Below are 26,204 nucleotides of genomic sequence, written 5' to 3' on the forward strand. Positions count from 1 at the left end.
TGACAAAGTAGTGTTTGTGATCATGAACGACCCAGGACGACACGCTGACAACAGACCATAATGTTTATTATGATGCTTTTACTGTATGTTCATGTTTTATGTTCTTAGAGCAAAGTCAGACCTTTTCTCAAACCTTCAACATGTCTATGTTTAAAGGGATGTTTCAGGATGTTTGACACAGGGCCTCATTTCCTCGTTATCCAGAGTGTTGCTGATTTATGGAGATGTTTCTTTTGTAAATCATGCAGTTACTTATATTTACTTATATTTGAAGAGTTACGTGGCGCTAGGCTAATGCTAGGCTAGTGCATGTCTATGGTATCAGCTAGCCTGCATTAAAAACAGTGTGACCCGCTCCACAGAGCACCTGAGGCAAATCACTGATAACACCAGACTAATCATATAAATAAAGACTGTTTTTAATGCAGGCTAGCTGATACCATAGACATGCACTAGCCTAGCACTAGCCTAGCGCCACTAAGCTCTTTGAATATAAGAACTGCATGAATTTAATGTCAAAAATCCTGAAACATCCCTTTAATGCATTATTGTCTAGTAAACATTAGAAAAGAAATGAACCTAGTTTTGGTGTGAGACTATTACCTTAAACATGTAAATAAAGCAGTGTGTGAATGCTCGTGCTGTAACCATGTGACTGTTCTTAAACATGTAAATAAAGCAGTGTGTGAATGCTCGTGCTGTAACCATGTGACTGTTCTTAAACATGTAAATAAAGCAGTGTGTGAGTGCTCGTGCTGTAACCATGTGACTGTTCTTAAACATGTAAATAAAGCAGTGTGTGAGTGCTCGTGCTGTAACCATGTGACTGTTCTTAAACATGTAAATAAAGCAGTGTGTGAATGCTCGTGCTGTAACCATGTGACTGTTCTTAAACATGTAAATAAAGCAGTGTGTGAGTGCTCGTGCTGTAACCATGTGACTGTTCTTAAAAATGTAAATAAAGCAGTGTGTGAATGCTCGTGCTGTAACCATGTGACTGTTCTTAAACATGTAAATAAAGCAGTGTGTGAATGCTCGTGCTGTAACCATGTGACTGTTCTTAAACATGTAAATAAAGCAGTGTGTGAGTGCTCGTGCTGTAACCATGTGACTGTTCTTAAACATGTAAATAAAGCAGTGTGTGAGTGCTCGTGCTGTAACCATGTGACTGTTCTTAAAAATGTAAATAAAGCAGTGTGTGAATGCTCGTGCTGTAACCATGTGACTGTTCTTAAACATGTAAATAAAGCAGTGTGTGAATGCTCGTGCTTTAACCATGTGACTGTTCTTAAACATGTAAATAAAGCAGTGTGTGAGTGCTCGTGCTGTAACCATGTGACTGTTCTTAAACATGTAAATAAAGCAGTGTGTGAATGCTCGCGCTGTAACCATGTGACTGTTCTTAAACATGTAAATAAAGCAGTGTGTGAATGCTCGCGCTGTAACCATGTGACTGTTCTTAAACATGTAAATAAAGCAGTGTGTGAGTGCTCGTGCTGTAACCATGTGACTGCTCTTAAACATGTAAATAAAGCAGTGTGTGAGTGCTCGTGCTGTAACCATGTGACTGTTCTTAAACATGTAAATAAAGCAGTGTGTGAATGCTCGCGCTGTAACCATGTGACTGTTCTTAAACATGTAAATAAAGCAGTGTGTGAATGCTCGCGCTGTAACCATGTGACTGTTCTTAAACATGTAAATAAAGCAGTGTGTGAGTGCTCGTGCTGTAACCATGTGACTGCTCTTAAACATGTAAATAAAGCAGTGTGTGAGTGCTCGTGCTGTAACCATGTGACTGTTCTTAAACATGTAAATAAAGCAGTGTGTGAATGCTCGTGCTTTAACCATGTGACTGCTCTTAAACATGTAAATAAAGCAGTGTGTGAACGCTCGTGCTCTGTGTGCAGGCAGGAGGCGCTGTTGGCCGCCATCAGTGAGAAAGACGCCAACATCGCGCTGCTGGAGCTGTCCTCGTCCAAGAAGAAGAAGACCCAGGAGGAGGTGGCTGCTCTGAAGAGGGAGAAGGACAGTCTGGTTCTGCAGCTCAAGCAGCAGGTGGGAGGCGCTGATGCAGAGCGTGGGGGGGGGGGGGGGGGGGAGTCAAGCTGGTTCAAATCACTAATAACAAACGCTACGGGGCGGCCGGGTCCCTCCAGTGGTTACCATAGCAACGGCTTTGTTTGGACAGAGGAACATGAGGCTTTATCGTAGTTGAGGTTAGAGGCTGCAGGTGAGCAGAGAAAAACTGAACTTTTGCAGAAAAAGAAAAAATGTATTACTAGTTTTCTGTAATTTTACGTCTTCATATTATTATTATTTCAGAGGGTTTTGGATCAGCTCTAGTGTTTTTATCAGTATTGACATGTACAAGACTGGACCGTTGTGTCTGTAGGAGCTGCTAAAGCGGCGTTCACGATTTAGAATGTGATGATGTCATAATGTCAGGTGGAGGGCGGGGCCAATAGATACAGACGGCATCTCTGGAATCGCCCATATATGGTCATTTTTGAAAACAGTTAAGGGGGAAAACAATTTTGAAAAAAAAAATATTTTCTCTAATTATTCAAAAACTACTTTAACAAACGCTGAAATATGAATATAGTTTCTACTAAATAAAGATACAAAGACATGGGGAGGAGCAAAGTGGTTCAACAGCCCATAAATACATGAATAACAGAGAATGCTAACTTCATGCTACATGTTAGCATCGGGCTAATGCTAACGGTTAGCTAGCGCTAGCTACAACTGCCGTTTTTTCGCTTCTACAGAACAATCTGCTGTGAGAAAATATCCATATGGGCCTGATTTACACCTGACTTTATTTATGTGATAAATAAGTTCATATTCCACCAGAAAATGGCTAAAAAGAGGGAAAATTTGTGTTTCTCTAAAGATTCTATTTTCCCCCTCGGCGAAGCCACGCCCCCTTCTATGACGAGATGCGTCTGTATCGATGCAACTCTATGGGAGAAATGTAGTTTTTGTAAGAAATCTCCAAAACGATGATTGACAAATGTTTTTCCTCGTCAGTGTCTGATCGTGATTAGATTCGCAAACCTGTGATATTATTTTTTTGTCTGAAAGTCTTTTCTATTGGACAACATCACACTCATGTTTTCACATATTGTCACTTTTTGACGTTTTTCTGAGAAAATAATTGTGCATTAGTTCATATGTGACAGAGGAGACGATGAACTTTGTGACAGTTTTTGTTTCATGTGGATTCCTCCAGTAATGACTGAGATATGAGCCAAAAATATGCATTTTGTCAGTTACCACAGTTACCACAGTTACCATAGTTACCGTCAGTTGCTCCACCTCCATTTTAAACTATCCACCTTATTCCGGAGGCTCGCGTGGGCGTCGCCATGAATTGGTCCCGCCCCTTTTCTCCTATGTGTTAACATGGGGCTGGAGAATCCACATAAAATCAGTCTCTACAGGAAAACAAAGCCGTTTTCAGGCCGACAGAGAAACGCTGCAGTGTCGACATGTCGGTGCAAACGAACATCGGACATTTTACACAAATCAATCGACTAAACATCAGGTTTGAGCGGAGAATATTTCCCCTCGTTCTCCGTTTAAATGAACGGGCTTCACGCTCGACCGGAAGTGTCAGGAAAACGAGGAGCCGAGACAACGCAGAAAGTGGGCGGGGCGGAAGAAGGTGAATAGATAGAGACGCATCTCGTCATAGAAGGGGGCGTGGCCTCGCCGAGCGGGAAAATAGAATATTTAGAGAAACATTTTCTGGTAGAATATGAACTTATTTATCACATAAATAAAGTCAAATGTAAATCAGGCCCATGTGGATATTTTCTCTCAGCAGATTGTTCAGTAGAAGTGAAAAAACGGCAGTTGTAGCAAGCGCTAGCTAACCGTTAGCATTAGCCTGATGTAACATGTAGCATCATGTTAGCATTCTCTGTTATTCATGTATTTATGGGCTGTTGAACAACTTTGCTCCTCCCCATGTCTCTGTTTCTTTATTTAGTAGAAACTATATTCATAATTCAGCGTTTGTTACAGTAGTTTTTGAATAATTAGAGAAAGTTTAGATGTTTTCCCCTTAACTGTTTTCAAACATGACCATATATGGGCGATTCCAGAGATGCGTCTGTATCTATGGGCTCTGTAGAATGTTGTGATGTCACGTGAACGCCGCCTATTGCTGGGTTGCAGGTTCTAGAATGTGATGATGTCACCGGGCCCAGCATTACACTTTCACAAGTCGTAGCTAAAAAGAAAATATATGAATTTAAAAAAGATATCATTAATATCAGTTACTGGGTCCAGGATCTCTCTGTACAAGACCAAAAATGTCCTCAAAAACTAAATAATTGTTCCTCTATATAAGAGTATAGGCCTTTAGAACACTGTGATGTCACTGCAGCCCAGCACACATACCCCTCTTTTCTGTTTCTGATGAGGCCTTTTCAGGTTCCATATGTACTTTTTAAACGCCTCCGCTCTTCCTCAAACGTGCCTGAATGAAACAGATATTTATCAGAATCCAGCTCCATTAGCCCGTCCCGCTGCTAACATAAGATGAATGGCTTTATATGGAGAGATTCCGCCGGTCCCAGACGCCTCACTCGCCCCCGGCTGGTTAATCCGTGGGCTGTGGAGCCTTTTCAGAGTCCCAGTGTGCCCCCGCCGCGCTGTGGGTCAACTTTATATGCTTGTTCTTGGCACGGGCCGGGCGTGTGCGTCCAGGAGAGCCCCCTCTGAGCCCCCCCTCTGAGCCCCCCCTGTGAGCCCCCCCTGTGAGCCCCCCTGTCCTGAGCCGGGCACCGTGTCACTGTGTGCTCCCCGGCCACAGACTGGAAGTAAATACATATTGATTGCATGTCGGAGGTGCGTGTGGTGAGTGCAGGGGGGGCAGGGCCTAAATTTACCCCCGGTGGTCGGGCGCTGCGGTCGCTGGTGGAGCCGGCCGGTGCTTTCTTGTTTTCTTTGCTCCCTCATCACTTCCCCCACACCTGTGCCTCTAACACTCGCTCCACACATGCACACACACACATGCACACACACACATGCACCAGCCTCTTGCTCCTTCTGCCCGGCCTCCTGCTCCTCCTGCCCGGCCTCCTGCTCCTTCTGCCCGGCCTCCTGCTCCTTCAGCCCGGCCTCCTGCTCCTCCTGCCCGGCCTCCTGCTCCTTCTTGCCCGGCCTCCTGCTCCTTCTGCCCGGCCTCCTGCTCCCTCTGCCCGGCCTCCTGCTCCTCCTGCCCGGCCTCCTGCTCCTCCTGCCCGGCCTCCTGCTCCTCCTGCCCGGCCTCCTGCTCCTTCTGCCCGGCCTCCTGCTCCTTCTGCCCGGCCTCCTGCTCCTCCTGCTCCTTCTGCCCGGCCAGTTCGACGCTCCTTCTTTCTGTTCAGTCATTTTACCGATATCGGTCCGTGAGTCACTGCGCTCTTCCAAAACGTTAAAGACGGGGCCTGCGCTGTGACAGTTTTCTTCTAATTTGGAAAATATAAAATCACTTCCTATCGATACAGACGCATCTCGTCATAGAAGGGGGCGTGGCTTTGCCGAGGGGGGAAAAGAATATTTTGGGAAATGGCACTCAAAGCGCTTTACAGCAAGGATCCACTCACCCATTCATACACCAATGTACGCAGACACTGGGCCAATGTGGGTGAAGTGTCTTGCCCAAGGACACAATGACAATGTGCACTTTCAGGAGGTGGGATTCGAACCCCCAACCTTCCAATCATGAGACGACCCTCTCTAACACCTGCGCCACCGTCGCCCACATTTTTCCCTCTTTTTATCCATTTTCTGGTGGAATATGAACTTATTTATCACATAAATAAAATAAAGTGTAAATCGGGCCCATGTGGATATTTTCTCACAGCAGATTGTTCAGTAGAAGTGAAAAAACAGCAGTTGTAGCTAGCGCTAGCTAACCGTTAGCATTAGCCCGATGCTAACATGTAGCATCATGCTACCATTCTCCATTATTCATGTATTTATGGGCTGTTGAACCACTTTGCTCCTCCCCATGTCTTTGTATCTTTATTTAGTAGAAACTATTTTCATAATTCAGCGTTTGTTAAAGTAGTTTATGAATAATTAGAGAAAGTTTGGATTTTTTTCAAAATTGTTTTCAAACGTGACCATATATGTCAATATCAATGTCAACTTTATTTGTATAGCACATTTACAACAACACTAGGTGCCCAAAGTGCTTCACTCACAGGTACACAATATAAAATTACATTACAAAACAACAAGACAAGCACACACAATAGAGATTTAATTGAACGCCAACGCAAACAGATGTGTTTTAAGGGCAGTCTTAAAGGTTTCTATGGTCGGAGCAGCTCTGACATTTAGGGGGAGGCTATTCCAGAGTTTGGGAGCAGCCACACTAAACGCTCGACCATATATGGGCGATTCCAGAGATACGTCTGTGTCTATTCACCTTATTCCGCCCCGCCCACTTTTGCCACTTTTTGCTTTGTCTCGGCGCCTCGTTGTCCAGACACTTCCGGTCGAGTGTGAAGCCCGTTCATTTTAACGGAGAACGAGGGGAAATATTCTGATGTTTAGTCGATTGATTTGTGTAAAATGTCCGATGTTCATTTGCTCCGACATGTCGACACTGCAGCGTTTCTCTGTCGGCCTGAAAACGGCTTTGTTTTCGTGTAGGGACTGATTTTATGTGGATTCTCCAGCCCCATGTTAACACATAGGAGAAAAGGGGCGGGACAATTCATGGCGACGCCCACGCGAACCTCCGGAATAATGTGGATAAACCCTTTAACTGCTGACATCATCAGTGACATCATCAGTGACATCATCAGTGAAATCATCTGGAGGCAGGAAGTGATCAAGAGAAATAACATTAAACTAAACTAGTGATTAAAAGTGTAAAACTACAACTAAAACATGTGGTTCTGTTGTGACTTAAGGTGCCAGAACAAGAGGAACGACATTTGAGACAAAAATTAAGTTTTATCTGACATTTCCAAAAACAGTTAAACATTTGTTTATTGTTACTATGACAACAGCTCGATAGATACAGATGCATCTCTGGAGTCGCCCATATACGGTCATGTTTGAAAACAGTTAAGGGGGAAAACAATTTGGAGAAAAATCTAAACTTTCTCTAATTTAAAAAAAATGCTGAATTATGAATATAGTTTCTACTAAAGAAAGATACAAAGACATGGAGAGGAGCAAAGTGGTCCCATAAATACATGAATAACAGAGAATGCTAACATGATGCTACATGTTAGCATGTTGTTAAGTTACTATTGTAGCCACAGCCGCCCTGGGGCAGACTGACCATTTACCACATGGCTATAATATGCTGTTTATATCTTGATCCCGTATTAGTGCCCTCTGCTGGACATGAAGCTGGCCCCTAATGCTGGAATGAGCATTCTGGTTATTTCTTTAAAACGTCATAACTCGAGAATTTTTTTTTTACATTCTCATAAATTCCTGCTCCACAAAGGGCCGGATTAAATCTTCTCGAGGGCCGAATCTGGTCCGCGGGCCTTGTGTTTGGGCATCTGTAGCATAGACAGTATATATAAACAGCTCCTGCTCACTCCTCCCCGTTTACCACAACGGCAACGCTCGAGGGGGAAGTCATGGCGGATTCACAGACTCCTCCCACCCAGCTCTGACGAGGCATAAGGGCGGGATCTTCACTGTAGACTCCGCCCTTGTGTGACGTGTAGCTCGCGCAGCTCCAATGCTAACAGTCCGGCCCTCATTAGTACGAGTAGGTACGAGTTAATCGTATCTAACCCAGCGTTATCTCAGGAGGAACATCGAGCTGTAGAAAGTTCACGTGTCTAAAGTCCAGTGCTTTCCAATGGGGGACTAGTGGCTGTATAGAGGTACTACAGCAATGGCGGCTTCTAGTGTCGTCATCGCAGAGCAGAGCAGCCATTGATCTGTCGTTACCACCAAAGAATCGGCTTTGAGAAACTTAGTAACACAGGCTTGTAAAGTGCCATTAGTATTACCACTCTGCCACCCCATTCACTTTCAGAATCACAAGTACTATATTGGTGCCCACAAGGGTCATAGTTCCTGCTAATGATGTGCAATTCCTGACATATAGAAGATTAAGTGAATTACAATAAAGAAAAAAATGCACATTATGTAAAGCTACTTATATTCATTCATTCAATCGTTATTAACTCGCCGAAACTGAATGCATTCTCTCCTCTGTGGCTGTGGGCCAGTCTAACGCCTCATTTGAAAGCTAAGTCCCACAAAACTGATATTTTTCCTCACGCAGTGCCGTCGCTTTTTGGTCAATTTTGTGTTACTTTTTGGTCCTTTTTTTCACTTTTTTTTCGCTTTTTGGTCCATTTTTTTCACTTTTTGGTCCTTTTTTCCCCCACTTTTTTTCACTTTTTTTTCGCTTTTTGGTCCATTTTTTTCACTTTTTTGTCAATTTTATGTCACTTTTTTATCAGTTTTATGTCAGTTTTTAATCAGTTTTTTGTCACCCCCCAGTTCAGGTGGGAGTTAAGAGGTTAAGGACACATGATCCATATTTATGTAAAAAAAAAAGAAAAAAAAAAGAAGATAGAAGAATATTAAAATACTGCAGATAATTGCAGCAACAAAACAAGGTACCAGAAATGCTCTATCTGCCACTATATACAGTATATATATATAAAAGTATTTACCCGTGGTTTGTAATGAGTATCAGAACACGTGCATAAGAAGGCTGTGGTCTGTTGTTCTGCTGTTGTTTCCATCTCCCTTTGGCTTTTCCCAGATACGACTTCCCTGTGACATTTCTGTGTCTCACCCGAGCCGAGCACTGAGGTCAGACTTTAGCTCCATCTTTCATCCTGACACTTGTACATGCTGGCGGAGATCACCCCCCTAGTATATATAGCCGCTAATGTAAAGTTATGCCGTGTAAATCAGCCTGTAAGTGCACGTTTTGGTAAGAACCGGCGTTTTGTGCGGCAGATGCCCCGGTTTGCATCACGGTGCCTTCGGATCTAATTACACGCTGCACGTTCTGTAAACTGGAGCCCATTCAAGCGGAGCAGAGAGACCAGCCCAGTATGGGGAGTGGTGGGGCGTTTGTGGGATCTTGATAATGGTTATTGTAAAAGGCTGTTTCTGTTCCAGATTTAGATGTGGACCAGCCTGTACAGATCCTCTGGAGGACTGCAGGGTTCGCTGGGCCTGGTACCCCACAGTCAGGGCTCAGGTTTCAGCATCTGCAGAGGGATCCTCTACCCCCCAGACAGAGCTCAGGTTTCAGCATCTGCAGTGGGATCATCTACCCCACAGTCAGGGCTCAGGTTTCAGCATCTGCAGAGGGATCATCTACCCCACAGACAGGGCTCAGGTTTCAGCATCTGCAGAGGGATCATCTACCCCACAGTCAGGGCTCAGGTTTCAGCATCTGCAGAGGGATCATCTACCCCACAGACAGGGCTCAGGTTTCAGCATCTGCAGTGGGATCATCTACCCCCCAGTCAGGGCTCAGGTTTCAGCATCTGCAGTGGGATCATCTACCCCCCAGTCAGGGCTCAGGTTTCAGCATGAGGGATCATCTACCCCCCAGTCAGGGCTCAGGTTTCAGCATCTGCAGTGGGATCATCTGCCCCACAGTCAGGGCTCAGGTTTCAGCATCTGCAGAGGGATCATCTACCCCCCAGTCAGGGCTCAGGTTTCAGCATGAGGGATCATCTCTCCTTCTCCTCAGGGTCAGATATCAGCCCCTCAGCAGCCCGGCTAGCTCAGTCGGTAGAGCATGAGACTCTTAATCTCAGGGTCGTGGGTTCGAGCCCCACGTTGGGTCATTGTTTCACATTATAGCAGTTTGAATGGGTGTGAATGACAAAACTGTGGCAGTGGGTGGTGCGCCTTCTGTTGGGCTATTGTACAAGTACATTTTTAGGGGGGGTTAAAGGTCCTATATCATGAAAATCGACTTTTTAGAGCTTAGCCATGTTGTTATGCTATTCCCTTATCAAACCCCCCCCCAGAGTGGTTTGTGGCCACCACTGAGTTGTGACACTTTGACGTTTTTTACGTCATAGTGTCAAACAGGAAGAGCCCGACGTCTGTAATGTAGTGCCTTACGCCCTGATTTTAATTCATAAAACAGCTTAAAAAAATAAAAATAGGAAGCACTTCCAAAACAAACGCACCCCTGAGCGTCTGAACAGACGTCACGTTTGCTCTGAAAGCTGTTAGAAGGAGCTCTTTCTAACCTACTCTGGACACGATAATGTCACAGAGAAAAGTGTGTTTGGCTGCGAGAGGTGCAGGACTTTATTCAAAGAGAGACACTCGCCAGAAGTTGTTTTTTCTCTCAGGGATTCAGTGACTCTCAGCACAACAGTGTTTTTCTGTGACTGTCTCTGATGGATGTTTGTGAACCTTCACCAGAATCAAAGTGGATTCACTTTTTTAACTAACGCGAGTCCTCAATGTGATGGAGAGGCCGGGACAGAGCGGTGGTGAGTCAAAACGTGTGTGTGTGTTAGCTTGTGTGTTAGTGTGTGTGTTAGCTTGTGTGTTAGCGTGTGTGTGTTAGCTTGTGTGTTAGCTTGTGTGTTAGCGTGTGTGTGTTAGCTTGTGTGTTAGCTTGTGTGTTAGCGTGTGTTTTAGCGTGTGTGTGTTAGCCATTTATGAAGCTGTGTTGCAGATGTGAACTCCTTGTAACTGTATTGTGAAGTAACTTCACTTATTGCTGTGATATTTATATTTATTTTACTGCTAATAATGCATGGGCAGATCCACTCGGAGAGAGGGGGCGGAGCTAACTGAATCGAAGCGTCTTGTCTTCCGCGTTTGGAAAATACCCCCAGAAAATACTTATATTTCTCACAAAAAATAGTTCTCCATGGTAGAGGTACAATATATCATATAAATGCCTATACTTTACTTTGGGATGGCTAAAATAGCAGGATACAGATCCTTTAATGCAAAGTCGACTTTTTAGAGGTTACGATACTGTTCTCTCCTCAATAAAATACCTGGAGAAGTGTTTCGAGTCGCGAGCGAGAAATTCTGATTCATAAATTCTCTCAAAGAGAAAGCGTTCAGGAAAATATTATAGAATCTAGACATACATTAATTTTAAGTTGTGCTACAAAAATATCAAGGCTACCTGAAGTAACCCTGAAAGAAGTGTGCTACAAAGGTTCTTTAATTCATACTTTTTCAGAAGATTGTATTGTTTTATGTTATAGAGTTCAGTCTAACTCTGTAATATTGACCTCATATTCCTTTAAGTCTACACGCTCTGGGGTCAAATGTATTAATCTTTTGGGCCTCACTCGTAACAATTACTCTCACTCTTACTTTCAGCGCGTCATTATCGTTTAAATCCTCCACTTAGCCTCCGCTCGGGACAGGTCACAGCCTCCGCTCGGGACGGGTCACAGCGCGGCCCATCTCAGTTCTGCTTCTTGATGGTATAGTTCTTTTCCAGCCCTGACTCAGCAGCTTCTCATTATTCCATAATTGCCGTGATACAAACAATAGTCGTCTTTCTGAGCGGCTGGAGGACGATGAAAGAAGTCATTTCAGTTTTTCTTCTTCATTCCCCCGGGCCTTATCACGATGCAATAATTTTCTCTAGATCTGGACTCAGCACTTTCCGCCTTTGTCTCACTCCCCGAGTTCATTTGTTCCTCACGGCGGCCGGACTCAGAAGAGCTGCCGGAGAGGGAGCGAGATCAGGATTAGATTAAGTGAGAAAAGAGGGAGTCGGCTGAAGTCAGCATTCTCTGCAATTAGTGCAAATAGGGCGGACATTTTAACTTCACACAGCGGAAGAGGACGAAGATTTAAATCCACTTTGATTCAGGAAAAGCTGTTTCTGGGTCGTTTTTGTTTCAGTTATTCTAAAGAAACTGCACTTTGGGGAACAAATACATTAATTCAATTGTTGTTACCTATTGTCAGGGCTGGACTGGCAGAGAAAATCGGCCCGGGACTTTTGGGTCAAGACCGGCCCTCTAAAAAAAAAAAAAACCTGTCAGATTCAATACAATAGATAAGATAAGATAAGATAAACCTTTATTAATCTCACAAAGGAGAAATTCACTTGTGGAGGTGATGAGCAAAACAATAAACCCTTGGCTGGAACTAAAACAGTAAAAGCTACGAATCGAGGACAATAGTTTCATTTTGTTTCTGCCGAGTTCAAGCTCACGCCTCAGAGACTCAACACTTTAATCTTGTCATTTACAACTTGAAGGAACTTTTGTAAAATTACTCAACAATCTTAAAATGTGCGTTCCGTTAATGAAGTTCCTCTCGCGACGGCAACACAAATAAACTTCTCAAAACCAAATGATCCGACTGTGGATGAAGATGAAACGGTAAAACTCACCTCAGAGTTACAGAGCTGTGGAGTGAGAACAGAAATCACAAAAAGGCCAAACATTGTAAATCCTTTCAATGGAAACTAGAAGATTTACAAACTGCACTGACGACGAGGGGCGGAGTCACCTGACAACTCCCAGCATGCACTTCTTTGCAAACATTTGTCTAAGATGTATAAAAAATCGAGGTCTGAGGTTCTGTGGGTGCTGGAGGGAGTTACAATAAACTATTTCCTCTTATATTCACAATGTGAGGGGCATGAGTGTGATGTCCCAGAGGCTCATCGCTCATTATACCAGATTATCTGTGAACCATGACTCAAGAAAGGCGTCACATCCCCCTAGTGAGGAGTTGTGTAATTGCATCTATGTAATGATAGAGATTCTAATGTTTTTTCCCGCTAATTACCTGCAAAGTACCTGGGTGTTCACCTCAAGAATAAACTGGACTGGTCCCACAACACCAACTCCCTGTACGAGAAGGGCCAAAGTCGCCTCCACCTTCTGAGGAGACTGAGGTCCTTCTGAGGAGACTGAGGTCCTTCTGAGGAGACTGAGGTCCTTCTGAGGACACTGAGGTCCTTCTGAGGACACTGAGCTCCTTCAGACTGAGGTCCTTCAGAGTCAGGACTCTTTATGACTCTGTGGTGGCCTCTGCTCTCCACTACGCTGCCGTGTGCTGGGCCCCGGGCCGCACAGAGCGGGACAAGAACAGACTGAACGAGCTGGTCAGGAGGGCCAGCTCCGTCCTGGGGCCCCCTGGGGGACAGGAGGGTGTTAGCCAAGCTCACCTCCATCATGGACAACACCTCCCACCCACTGCACGGGACTGTAGAAGAGCTGAGCAGCTCTCTCAGTGGCAGACTGAGACACCCTCAGTGCAGGACGGAGCAGGTCCTTCATCCCCACTGCTGTCAGACTGTACAATAAGACTGTGAAGTAACGCCGACTGTAACAAGTGAATTTCTCCTTTGTGAGATTAATAAAGGATTATCTTATCTTATCTAATTTTGGGCCGGTGTTAAGGTATAACGAGCCTTATCTCGGTCTGACAGGCCCAAAAGTACGTCGGCCCACCGGGAAAACTCCCCAATCTCCCGATGGCCCGTCCAGCCCTGCTTCACCTGGGAAAGTCTGACTAAAGCCAAGGTCAATGCTCTCAGCTTATAAAGTGCTTTTCTCCCTTCATCAGGCACAAAGCGCTTTACAGTCACGTTTACTTTAATGTACGCAGACGCCAGAGGGAGGGGGGTGGAGGGCCTGGGGGCCAAATCAGGCCCTCCAGCACAGAACCTCTGGCCCTCAAGATGATTTTGAGAAACATTTTGACACAAATCAGAAAATACTTTAACATTTTTAAGGTTAAATGGGAGAAACACTGTCAATGCACCCGATTAGGTCACATCATGTACAACTCTGGAAAAATAACAATAATTTTAAGGAAGTAATGACAGAAACCCATACGTGAAGTAAGAGATTCAATCTAAAGATGTTTAGTCTAAAGATAAAACATGTTGTCGCCAGTGGAACAAGTCATTATTCTCTTCATTCAGATTTTATTGTATCATTTCAAGTGAAAAACAGATCTTTGTCCAAGTAAAAGTTCATTTGTCTGATTTCAAAGTGTGTTTTATGCAAACTTTAAGACCAGTGGACGACTACAATCCTACTCAAGAACTATATTAATGTTCGTAGTGGTTTTACAAATTGAAATAATAAGGTTTTTCAGTCTCTGGGGACAATGCACGTCGGGATCAAAGGAGGGAATTTAACTAAAGGGAACTTTTCTTTTTTTTTTCGCTGAGGAAATTGCTGGATTTGATTTTGATGTGCGTTCTGAGTGTAAAGCCTTTATGCCGCGTGGGCGGAAAAGAGGAACTTGGACAAATTACGGAGATAAAAGCCCCAAAAAAGGGATGACAAAACCCAAAGAGGCAGCGTGGAGGAGCAGAGAGAGCCAGATATGCAAATGTGGCAGGAGAGCATTAGTCACGGATACAAGAGCGCGTTCAGGAGCTCGAACAAGCCAAAGATACAGAGAAACGGTTCAGAAATAAATCTGAAATCAGAGTCAAACTGGTCAACGAGAGACAAAGCGAAGTAACGACAAAGAGAAGTCGAGTTTCATCATTTCTGTGAGTTTGAGGAAGCTTCGGGATTATCGGGATTAAAACGCGACACAGGTGGATTCACTCGGAAATGCCAGAAAATGGAGCAGCGCGTTTTACGTTAAGACCCTCCGGTTTCCGTCAGGGTTTCTCGTATAATCCAACTGCGGAAACACAGATTTCACAGCTTTTATTCACTGGCCACGAAAGGACGTCTGTAAAGGCTCGAGTATTAATAATAATCACGATTGTTTCTGTCATGATTTGATTATTTGTAGCCTTTAAAAAAAAGTCTTTATTTTATTTATATCTTTATTAACCTCTTAAAGGGAGACACTACAGGCAAAACTCAATTTTTTTTCAGTTTTCAGGTTTTGGGCCAAATCTGTCTCTGAACATACAAACTTTCACCCGGAAACAGAAAATATGCCTAATCTTCACAATAACATGTTTAAATATTGCGCTGATTCAATGTTCCCCCATAGACTTATATGGGAGAACACAATTTCAAGGGCCTTTTTCTCCAAACACATGTTTCTGTCATTGTGGCGACACTATGTCCACGTCAGTCGGACCTAAAGACTTCACATTTTCCAGCCTTGGACTGAACGATATTTGGAAGATTTTTTCAGAGGGATTTTTTATTATTTAATCCCTTAAGCCCCATTTATTGAGCTTTGAATGTCAAAAAATAAGGCGAAAATTTAATTTTTTACAAATGTTTCCACTAAAAAACAGCTTATTTTAAAACTAAACAAGAAATCCAAAATCCCCCCCATTTGAATGTAGCTCTGTCCATTATTCAGATTTCGTCGCTGAAAAGATGGGATATGTTGGGGCATTTTTAGGCATAAAACACCTTGTTCTTATATGAAAAGATAAAATGAAAGAAAACTTGCCATGTATTTTTTTCTCACATTTATGCCAGTGATCGACAGCAACAGTTTCACATTGATATCTGTAAATATACATGTTTTCCCTCTTCACCTGCCGTGTCTCGCCTTAAGTAAGTAAGTCATGTTTATTTATATAGCACCTTTCACAGACAAAAGTCACAAAGTGCTTCACAAAAATACAAAATATAAATACAAAGTACATTTACATTGACAGTCACAAAAAACAACATGAACAACCCCTGTTCCACTGGGATTTAAAATGCTTTCTGAAACAAGTAGGTTTTCAGGTTACTCTGAACTCCCGCCTGAACCGACAGACCTTTTTCCTCACGTCATCACATTTTTTTCCATAATTTTTTTGTTGGGTGTTCAACTCATTTTTGTAACTTTTTTGTCATTTTTTCGTCATATTTTTGTAGTTTTCTTATCACATTTTTATCACATTTTTATCACATTTTTGTCATTTTTTTGTCATTTTTTCATCACATTTTTGTCATTTTTTCGTCACATTTTTGTCATTTTTTCGTCATTTTTTCATCACATTTTTTGTCATTTTTTTGTCATTTTTTCGTCACATTTTTGTCATTTTTTCGTCATTTTTTCATCACATTTTTTGTCATTTTTTTGTCATTTTTTCATCACATTTTTGTCATTTTTTCGTCATTTTTTCGTCACATTTTTTGTCATTTTTTTGTCATTTTTTCATCACATTTTTTGTCATTTTTTTGTCATTTTTTCATCACATTTTTGTCATTTTTTCGTCACATTTTTGTCATTTTTTCGTCACATTTTTGTCATTTTTTCGTCACAATTTTGTCATTTTTTCGTCATTTTTTCATCACATTTTTTGTCATTTTTTTGTCATTTTTTCGTCACATTTTTGTCATTTTTTCGTCATTTTTTCATCACATTTTTTGTCATTTTTTTGTCATTTTTTCATCACATTTTTGTCACATTTTTGTCATTTTTTCGTCACATTTTTGTCATTTTTTCGTCACATTTTTGTCATTTTTTCGTCACATTTTTGTCATTTTTTCGTCACATTTTTGTCAATTTCTTGTGACATTTTTTGTCACATTTCCATCATTGTTTTCGTCTCAGTTCTGTCGCTTTTTTCTCACCTTTTTCCCAGAAGCTTTAGGATTGGAGTAAAGCCAAACTGGAGAAAATGTGCTCGGTTCAGGTGGGAGTTAAGGGGTTAAACAAACTATAGAGCTCATGTTGAGAAACAAACATAGGAAATGAAAATCCCATTGCAACGTCATCAAAGGATCATTTCAGCAGATCATCCCATAGTAAAATGTTTCAATCACAAACTTAAAAGCAAAAACATTTCTCCACAAAATGCGATTCCACACAATAGTCTCAGTTATCGCAGCTAAAGAACTAAACACTGACCACCTTTTATACTGACTGCAGGATCGTCTCTGTCTGTTTGTGTTTTAAATAAAGTGTTTCAAACTTGACCACACATTCCTCACTGATGACATCACTCCAGAGATCAGTAACCAGTGCCGTCGTCATGGCAGCGGTCACTATGGCTCTTGGTCGTGGTCCGAGGCAGACGCAGGCGCACAAACAGGCGCAGGCGTCGCGCTCCAGCCCGCGACCCCGCCCACATCTCGGCGAGGTCGCGGGCCCGTCACCCCGCCCCCACACAGGGGCGGAGTGATCGGACAAAAAATGGACCCTTTTGTCCATTTTTTTAGGGCTAGGGTTAGATTAACCCTAACCCTTTTTTTGTACATTTTTTGTACATTTTTTGTGTCTTTTTTGTCAATTTTTCCTCACTTTTTTCACATTTTCATCATTGTTTTCGTCTCTTTTTGTCAATTTTTTATCTTTTTTTGTCATTTTTTCGTACATTTTTTGTCACTTTTTTGTCAAATTTCCGTCCTTGTTTTCGTCTCAGTTTTGTTGCTATTTTCACACCTTTTTTCCAAAAAGAAAATGTGCTTGGTTCAGGCGGGAGGCAAGGGGTTAATAATGCTGAATACTGTTTGTTTTCTGGACAGTCATAAAAGTACAAATGATTTTAAGTTTGCCTCGATTAAGGAGAGGTCTCTGTTTCACACCTGCCCCCTGCTGGCCAGCCCTCACACCTGCCCCCTGCTGCCCTCACACCCGCCCCCTGCTGGCCAGCCCTCACACCTGCCCCCTGCTGGCCTCACACCTGCCCCCTGCTGGCCTCACACCTGCCCCCCGCTGGCCTGAGAGTCTGGTCAAACCAGGCTAGAAAAACGCTGTTCCTTTCACAGACAAAACCCATATTAAATCCATCAACTGAAAGTTCTCTCTCTTTACTTTTCACCGTCGCAAAACCTCTTCTCAGCAGAAGGTGAGCGCTTCAATGGTGTTTCTCCAGAGCTGCTCAGGAGGGACTTTGATGGACGAGCGGGAGAGAAAAGTTCTTTATCGTTATATGCTATTTTTGTAATCGTTTAGTGTAATTATCAAATTCATCTTTACATTTCAATTAATTGCAAGGTGGACCTGAACAGTTCTCATGAATATTTAGACCTGGGGTCGGCAACGTCCATCATCAAACTCTGGCCCTCGAGATGATTTTGAGAAATATTATGACCCAAATCAGAGCTCGAATGCTGTTAAAGTGCTCTAGAAATGCTGAGCAGAGCACCCTTTAGGCCATAATCCTAAAGAATAATCATCTGAAGGAAGAAATGACTTACATCTACTTGAATGAGGTTAAATCTAAAGTATATTTGGTTTGGCCTTAGAGCAGATAAAACCTATTCTTACCAATGGAACAGGCACAATCTTTTTCTTGATTCAGATTATTTTGTATAATTTCAAGTGAAAAATAAAATAATATATAACAGTAAAAGTTAATTTGTCTGATTTCCAGTGGGATTTCTGTTTGTTCCATTGCCATCAGCGTTTTATTTACTGGAGGGTCCGGCCCCTGGTCTTTTGACGATGAAGAACCAGCAAACTTGCCGACCCCTGATTTGGACTGTATTGGCTTCAAAAAATCCTCTGTGTTTTCGTGATCACCGGCGCCTCATCCAGCGCAGAGCGAGATCATCGATGCCCCTCCCCCATTTAGGACGTTTGCTCCTCCCATCTCACCTCCAAAGCCTTCAGAACCACGGCTGATCCCACACACAAACCGCACAGCATCCTCTGAATAACAGACAGAAAAACAACAGCTGAACTCTCTCCCTTCCCTTCCCTTTGCAAGTAGAAAACGTGAAATCAGGGAATAAACACCGTCCTCATGGGGAGACCGTTCTCTTTCACAGATTTACATCGTCAAATGCTGTTATTTTCCAGACACACACACACACACACACACACACACACACACACACACACACACACACACACACACACACACACACACACACACACACGCACACGCACACGCACACACACACACCGTCATGGCCGCCCTGAGCCTCACAGAGCTCAGAGAGAGGCTGAGGGGATTTACATTGTACAAGACTGACAGATTTGGACCAGCTTCTCCCTCCCCAGCCCCCGTCTCCAGCCCCCCCTCTCCTCTTCGTCTCCTCTTCGTCTCCTCTTTGTCTCCTCTTCGTCTCGCTTTTTCCCCCTTCTCTCCGTATTAAAGCGTCCACAGACTGAAGTTTGAGGAGAACGTAAAGAGAAAACAGGATTCTGAGACAGGTGGGAGATCCCGAAGCGCAGGTTTGATGCTCCGTGTCCCGAGGCTGCAGCGGGACAGAACATTTGTACTCCATAAAAGTACAATTACATGGAATAAACTACAGTTACATCCTGTGGCAGAGCCGGTGGTGATGGTGTTTCACAGGTGGTGATGGTGTTTCACCGGAGCTTCTGGGTTCCATCCCTGGACCAGAACGTGAGACTCTGACTCTCAGTGGGACTTTATGCGGGTCCGTGAGTAATGTTGTGTTTTTCTGTGCGCAGACTCAGAACCGGATGAAGCTCATGGCCGACAACTACGACGACGACCACCTGAAGGTCACGCCCCCGAACACGGAGCCGCCCAATCACAAGCCCTCGCCGGACCAGGTGAGACCGGGACACTTGGAGCCTTCAAGAGTCAGCTCCGTCATAAGAGGACGCAAGTGACATTCGGAGGTTTATCCAGAATGTTCGTCTTTGAGTAAAATGAGGTCTTTGGAGCCTTGTATTAAAGTGAATAATCAGGCTTAGTTTGAGCTCATAAACCTGCCTTTGGCCGTGACATTTTTATATAATATCGACTGATCTTGCGCCGATCAGAGCCGATATCTCCGGGACCAAAAGTGATAAACACTTCCTGTTTTTTGCACTAAAAAGAGTGAAGGCTTTAAAACGAGCCGTCCCACAACCTCAACATCGTGATGGAAATTGTTTTGCTATAAGTTTTAATCATCGCGCAAAATGCTGCAGCTAGCAACAGTATGCTAATGCTAATGGCTGCATGCTAATGCTAACAGCAACTAATCAAAGCTGGGACAGACACGATGATTGAATCACCTTAAAGGGACTATTGCTGGGTTTCAGGTCACATCACAGCGTTCTAAAGGCCTCTTCATACTTTTCAGTCACGTGACCTTTGTTGTTATGGCGGCCATTTTGAATACCGAAGCAGTATTATGCAGTACTACAACATGTAACAATATCTCTCCTCAGAGATAACAGTAAAAACACAGCCCGAGAGACGCAGGTTTATGTGAAGAGACCAGTGTTTAAGCTGCTCAAGACGTTAGCATGCTACCAGTTAGCATTTAGCTTCAACAGCTCAGCTCCGACATCTCCAAGAGAAAGCCCTGAACAAACTCCAAACATCTGGCCTTGGAAACAGCATGTGACAGAGGTCAGAGGTCAGAGCTGTTACTGTAGTGTTTCTGTGGCAGCATATCGGGGACAGGAAGAGAATTGGACACAGGGGTTCAGCGCATGCGCAAGCTTCGCATTGGCCAATTTATGTTTACGACAGTTAGAAAACAGTTGTGGCAGCATCGGGGACAGTTAGAAGACAGTGATTAATATGTTGGAGTCGAATAAAAAAAATAGCTTGACACAGACATAATGCTTTGTATAACATAATTTTAATAAAAATCAAAAGTACTGTTTTGAAAGAAGTTTGTTTTAACTCAGCACAATATATTTAGTACTTCTGCGCATGCGTCAGTTACAGGCGCGAAGTTCGACCGGCTTTAAAATGTATTAATATTTTTATGATGATTTTAGTTGTTTTTCCGCTTATTCCAGTCATATAGATGCAAACTACCCACGAGGATGTTTTCTTTCGCGTTTTTTCGCTGAAAAGAATGTCTTTATGAGGACCTGACCTATTTAAATCTTATATTTGCTGCCTTGTGTGTAAATATATAGGCCTATACATATGATCATAGATTGTACATTTTTTAATAGCCAATTGTTGTGTTGTTGTTTAGTTAAATCAGATCGTTTATAATTATTATAATTTACATCATCATCAACATCATCATTATTTTGTTTATTTGTATTTTCTATAAATATACACAATTTACAACTTGTTCTGTTGCTTTGTCAAATCTTTCATAATCGTTATTATCATTTCTATCATCATTACAATTATTTATTTCAATGTATTTACATAAATATAGCCGACATAATTTACACATTGCCTAATTAACACTTTCTCCATCTGTGAGACCAAAGAGCTGCCGTAAACATGCGAGGCTGCGCATGCGCTAAACACCGGAGCCCCGATTCTCCAGCGTTCGCTAGCTCCGATTCTCTTCCTGTCCCCGATATGTCTGCCACAGTTTCCTCAGTGTCACACATGTGAGCCACACACGTGTTTATCGTGTTGAAGCCACTGAGAGTCGGTTGACAGTTGCTAACCGGTAGCATGCTAACGTCTTGAGCTGCTTAAACACTGACTCTGAGACTCTGTTGACATGACAAACGGTAAAAGTCACAGGTTAAAGGTTTTCTGTTTCCTCTTTGATGTGTTCATTTAGTCTTCAGAGTGAAGCAGATGGTAAATCCTGCTGTCGCTCCACAGACGGAGCTGCTACGAACACGAGTACAGTCGTCTTCCATTTTCATCCTGAGGAGAGATATCGTTACATGTTGTAGTACAGCATAATGCTTTGGTATTCAAAATGGCCGCCAGAGCTATGTGTGATGTCACTGGAAACACATGTATAATAATATATAGAGGTCACATGATTCTGTTCTTGAGGAAATGTTTGGTCTTGTACAGAAAGATCTCGGACCCAGTGACTGATGTTAATGATCACTTTTGTCATTCATACATTTTCTTTTTAGATGCGACTTGTTAAAGTTCAATGCTGTTAATAGGAAAAACTGGCTCCTCCCCCACTGGGTCCTGTGACATCATCGCATTTTAGCACCTGAAAACAACCAATAAACGAGCCTGCATTTTAGCTTGTGGCGTACTAACAAATGGTGCTGTGTTAAAGGCAGTTGGAAAGCAGGAGAGCGACTTTAAAATATAGATTATCTGATTCCATCTATTATGCGACATACGTAACCATGGAAATGCATATCGCTGCACTCCAGGAGTAGAAGAAGAACTGAGCGGCGTTCACAGTGTAGTTTCCTGAATGTCACTTGCGTCCTGATGCTGCACAACATCACTTTCCTTCATACGATTTCCAGCGAGAAATGTGACCCTTTAACTCTTTGTTCTGACTAACGTTGTCCTTTCCCCGAACGCTGCGGCCGGGCTGAACTAACCAATAGGACGACGAGGAGGGCATTTGGGCGTAGCCAATCAAATGCCTTTGTTTCTCCCTCGAACCACAGTTTTGTACAGAAGGGTGAGCGACCTCTCTGTGGGCGGAGTCACGCGTGGCCGTGCACACTCGTCACTGCTGTTGTGTGAATGCTTGTGTGGCAGGTCTGCTGAGGAACTGTATCTGATCCATTCCATCTTCACCTTTGGTCCTGTCTTCTTCACTGTTTCCATTCCCTCCCCAGTCGACACCGTCCCCATGAGAGTCACGGCTTTGTTTCATGGCTCTGAAAGGACGTTTAAACCAGACTGAGACAAATCACTGGTGCTGGTTCCTCATTTAGAAAGAGTTCGTTCTGTCTTTTAACTTCCCTTTTTGTGAGAGCGAAGGTGTGTCGACCTTCGTGGCTTGTTTCAGCTGCTTCATGTGGAGCTTTTCATGGTCAGTCTGCAGGGCCTCAGTCATGAACATCTCCTGAAATCAATCAATCTTTAAAAAAAACTTTATTCATAACGAGCTTTTCATAACGAAAGGTTTGTTAAAACAATGCGCCTGCACAACCTCCCACATGTATATGTTATATATTAGGACTAAATACATAGATTAGTCAGTTAAAGGCAGACATTTTCGTCCTCAGCCCTGAGCTCCTCCTCAGGCCTGAGCTCCTCCTCAGGTCTGAGCTCCTCCTCAGGTCTGAGCTCCTCCTCAGGTCTGAGCTCCTCCTCAGGTCTGAGCTCCTCCTCAGGTCTGAGCTCCTCCTCCTCAGGTCTGAGCTCCTCCTCAGGTCTGAGCTCCTCCTCAGGCCTGAGCTCCTCCTCAGGTCTGAGCTCCTCCTCAGCCCTGAGCTCCTCCTCAGGTCTGAGCTCCTCCTCAGCTCTGAGCTCCTCCTCAGGTCTGAGCTCCTCCTCAGGCCTGAGCTCCTCCTCAGGTCTGAGCTCCTCCTCAGGTCTGAGCTCCTCCTCAGGTCTGAGCTCCTCCTCAGGTCTGAGCTCCTCCTCAGGTCTGAGCTCCTCCTCAGGTCTGAGCTCCTCCTCAGGTCTGAGCTCCTCCTCAGGTCTGAGCTCCTCCTTCTTAAAATCTGACAGTGTCAGGAAACTGCGCCAGATTCAGGAAATGGAAATATAATGGAATAATATAAGGATTTTTACATTAGTACAAGTTTTATTTCTCTTATTTTATGTCACAGCTGAAACATAAATCAGAGTTTTACGCTCAGTAAACCGTTCAGTTCTCACAAGTAACATTTTCCCCAAGTACTTTTTGACCTGTACTTAGGTAAAAAGTCACAGTACTTCTGAGTAAATACTTTGGCTGCTCTGCTGCTGGATCAGAGAGGCCTCGAGATCAGGAACCTCCTCAGTGACCCCGGGGTGACGCAGGGTTAGTGCTAGATCGTCTGCTCGGGAGGGACGGTCTGCTGTGATTTCTTATAGATCTAAATAATCCTAATCCTAACCCTAAAGTTAACCATTTCCCTGGCCCTAACCTTAACCAAAAAATGCGACAAAAATCACAAAAACTCAACAAAAAAGTGACAAAAATCCAGCAAAAAAAAGACAAAAATCCAGTAAAAAAGTGACAAAAATCCAGCAAAAAAGTGACAAAAATCCATCAAAAAAGTGACAAAAATCCAGCAAAAAAATGACAAAAATCCAGCAAAAAAGTGACAAAAATCCAGCAAAAATTCAGTAAAAAAAGTGACAAAAATCCAACGAAAAAAAGGCAAAAATCCAGCAAAAAAGTGACAAAAATCCAGCGAAAAAAAGACAAAAATCCAGCAAAAAAAAGACAAAAATCCAGCAAAAATTCAGCAAAAAAAAGACAAAAATTCAGCAAAAAAGTGACAAAAATCCAGCAAAAAAATACTAAAATCCAACAGAAATAATAACACAAATCCAGCAAAAAAGTAATAAAAAAGTGACAAAAACACATAAGTGAGGACATTGGCATAGAGGAGAGAATGCATTTGGTTTTGGCGGGTGGTAAGAGGTTGATTTGTGTCATTATATCTCATGTTTTCACAGCAGACTGTCCCTCCGGAGCAGACGATCCAGCACTAACCATGACGCAGTGGGACAGGGCCGCAGAGCTGCGAGATTAAGACAAACAAATCCAAACTGTACTTTAGTGCGATCAGCGTATTCCAGGGGCTGTTACTCCTATTGTTCTGTCCGTTTTACCGTTGCACATGTTTTGTTGAGTTTTTGCTTCCCAGAGTCCCACTCTGAGATGAATGAATCCCGGCGCTCACATCATTTTTACTACTGTGCCCGTCCGTGTGTGTTTGTGCCTGGTTATCGGCCTCGGCTGACGCTCCTGCAGCTCACGGTGCTGCGGAACGGCTCCGAGGAGAGAGAATAACACGGAGACATCACAGCCTCCTGCAGCTCACGGTGCTGCGGAACGGCTCCGAGGAGAGAGAATAACACGGAGAAATAACAGCACCGTGGACGGGAAACAGCTTTAACCTGCAGGATCCAACATATATACAACTGTTTATCTACTTCTGTTTATTTGTTTAACCTCTTAACTCCCGCCTGAACCGAGAGGATCTTTTTCCTCACGTCATCACATTTTTTTCCATCATTTTTTTGTTGGGTATTCAACTCATTTTTGTAACTTTTTTGTCATTTTTTGTTGTTTTTTTGTTAAAATTTTTGTCATTTTTTGTCACATTTTTGTCAAATTTTTCTCACATTTGTTTCATTTTTTTTCTTTTCTTTTCTTTTTTTGTGTCAAATTTATATCAAATATTTGCCACATTTTCATCCATTTTTGTAACTTTTTTGTCATTTTTTTGTCATTTTTTCGTCATTTGTTCCTCACATTTTTGTCTTTTTTTTTGTCTTTTTTTGTCCATTTTTTGTCAATTTCTTGTGACATTTTTGCCACATTTTCATCCATTTTTGTAAGTTTTTTGTCATTTTTTTGTCATTTTTTCCTCACATTTTTGTCAATTTTTTCTCACATTTGTTTCTTTGTTTTTTCTTTTTTTTTCTTTTCTTTTCATTTTTTTGTCATTTTTTTAATCACATTTTTGTAACTTTTTTGTCCATTTCTTGTGACATTTTTGCCACATTTTCATCCATTTTTCATCACTTTTTTGTCACATTTCCATCATTGTTTTCGTCTCAGTTTTGTTGCTTTTTTTCACAGCTTTTTCCCAGAAGCTTTTGGATTGGGGTAAAGCCAAACTGGAGAAACTGTGCTCGTTCAGGCGGGAGTTAAGGGGTTAAAGGGACTGTACAGAGTTTAAAAATGTTAAAATCCTGTATGTTCCTCCCCTACATGTTCCTCCATGTCCTAAAGTGAATGAGCTCAGGCCTGTTCTCCACAACTGCCTCTAAATCCTGCACCGTCACTCGAGGAGATAATCCGAGTCCAAACTGCCGTCATTCCCGAGTTTAAAGGAGCTGTACCTGATTTTACTTCTAGAAATGGAATGAAATGTATTTTGTCCTTTTGGATGTTGTGAACTCAAACCTTTGAGGGGAAAACAACACGACAAAAAACATTTGTATCAATTTAATGAACTTTCAGGACATTTTTCTCGCATTTTTGTGAACGTGACCCTGAAATGTGACTCTGCAAGTTGTGAAATTAGGGCTGCTCGATTATTGGAAAAATAATAATCACGATTATTTTTGTCATAATAGAAATCACGATTATTCAAACGATTATTTGTTGCCTTTAAAAAAATCCATCAAAAAAATGACAAAAATCCATCAAAAAAATTACAAAAATCCAGCAAAAAAGTGACAAAAATCCATCATAAAAGTGACAAAAATCCATCAAAAAAGTGACAAAAATCCATCAAAAAAGTGACAAAAATCCAGCAGAAAAAAGACAAAAATCCAGCAAAAAAGTGGCAAAAATCCAGCAAAAAAGTGACAAAAATCCATCAAAAAAGTGACAAAAATCCATCAAAAAAGTGACAAAAATCCATCAAAAAAGTGACAAAAATCCAGCAAAAAAGTGACAAAAATCCATCAAAAAAGTGACAAAAATCCAGCAAAAAAGTGACAAAAATCCAGCAAAAAAAGACAAAAATCCATCAAAAAAGTGACAAAAATCCATCAAAAAAAGACAAAAATCCATCAAGAAAGTCACAAAAATCCATTAAAAAAAAGACAAAAATCCATAAAAAAGTGACAAAAATCCATTAAAAAATTACAAAAA

General features: G+C 42.5%; 1 protein-coding gene across 2 annotated transcripts in view; it reads left to right on the top strand.

Moving 5' to 3' along the window:
• LOC306960088 (ELKS/Rab6-interacting/CAST family member 1-like) overlaps positions 1-26,204 on the top strand; it is a gene marked incomplete at its 3' end in the record, with an annotated part of 300,396 nt that overhangs the window by 228,471 nt on the left and 45,721 nt on the right. Inside the window, exons 17-19 of one of the 2 annotated variants that reach the window (XR_013792655.1) lie at positions 1,908-2,055; positions 19,255-19,359; positions 22,033-22,109. Coding sequence is in view for 1 of the 2 variants with exons in the window: in XM_079552392.1 (XP_079408518.1) it covers positions 1,908-2,055; positions 19,255-19,359 (253 nt within the window). The remainder of the gene's footprint in view (positions 1-1,907; positions 2,056-19,254; positions 19,360-22,032; positions 22,110-26,204) is intronic. The other variant, XM_079552392.1, reaches the window with a different exon arrangement.

This window comes from Gobius niger (genome assembly GCF_951799975.1).
Source record: "Gobius niger genome assembly, chromosome: 2".
NCBI lineage: Eukaryota > Metazoa > Chordata > Actinopteri > Gobiiformes > Gobiidae > Gobius > Gobius niger.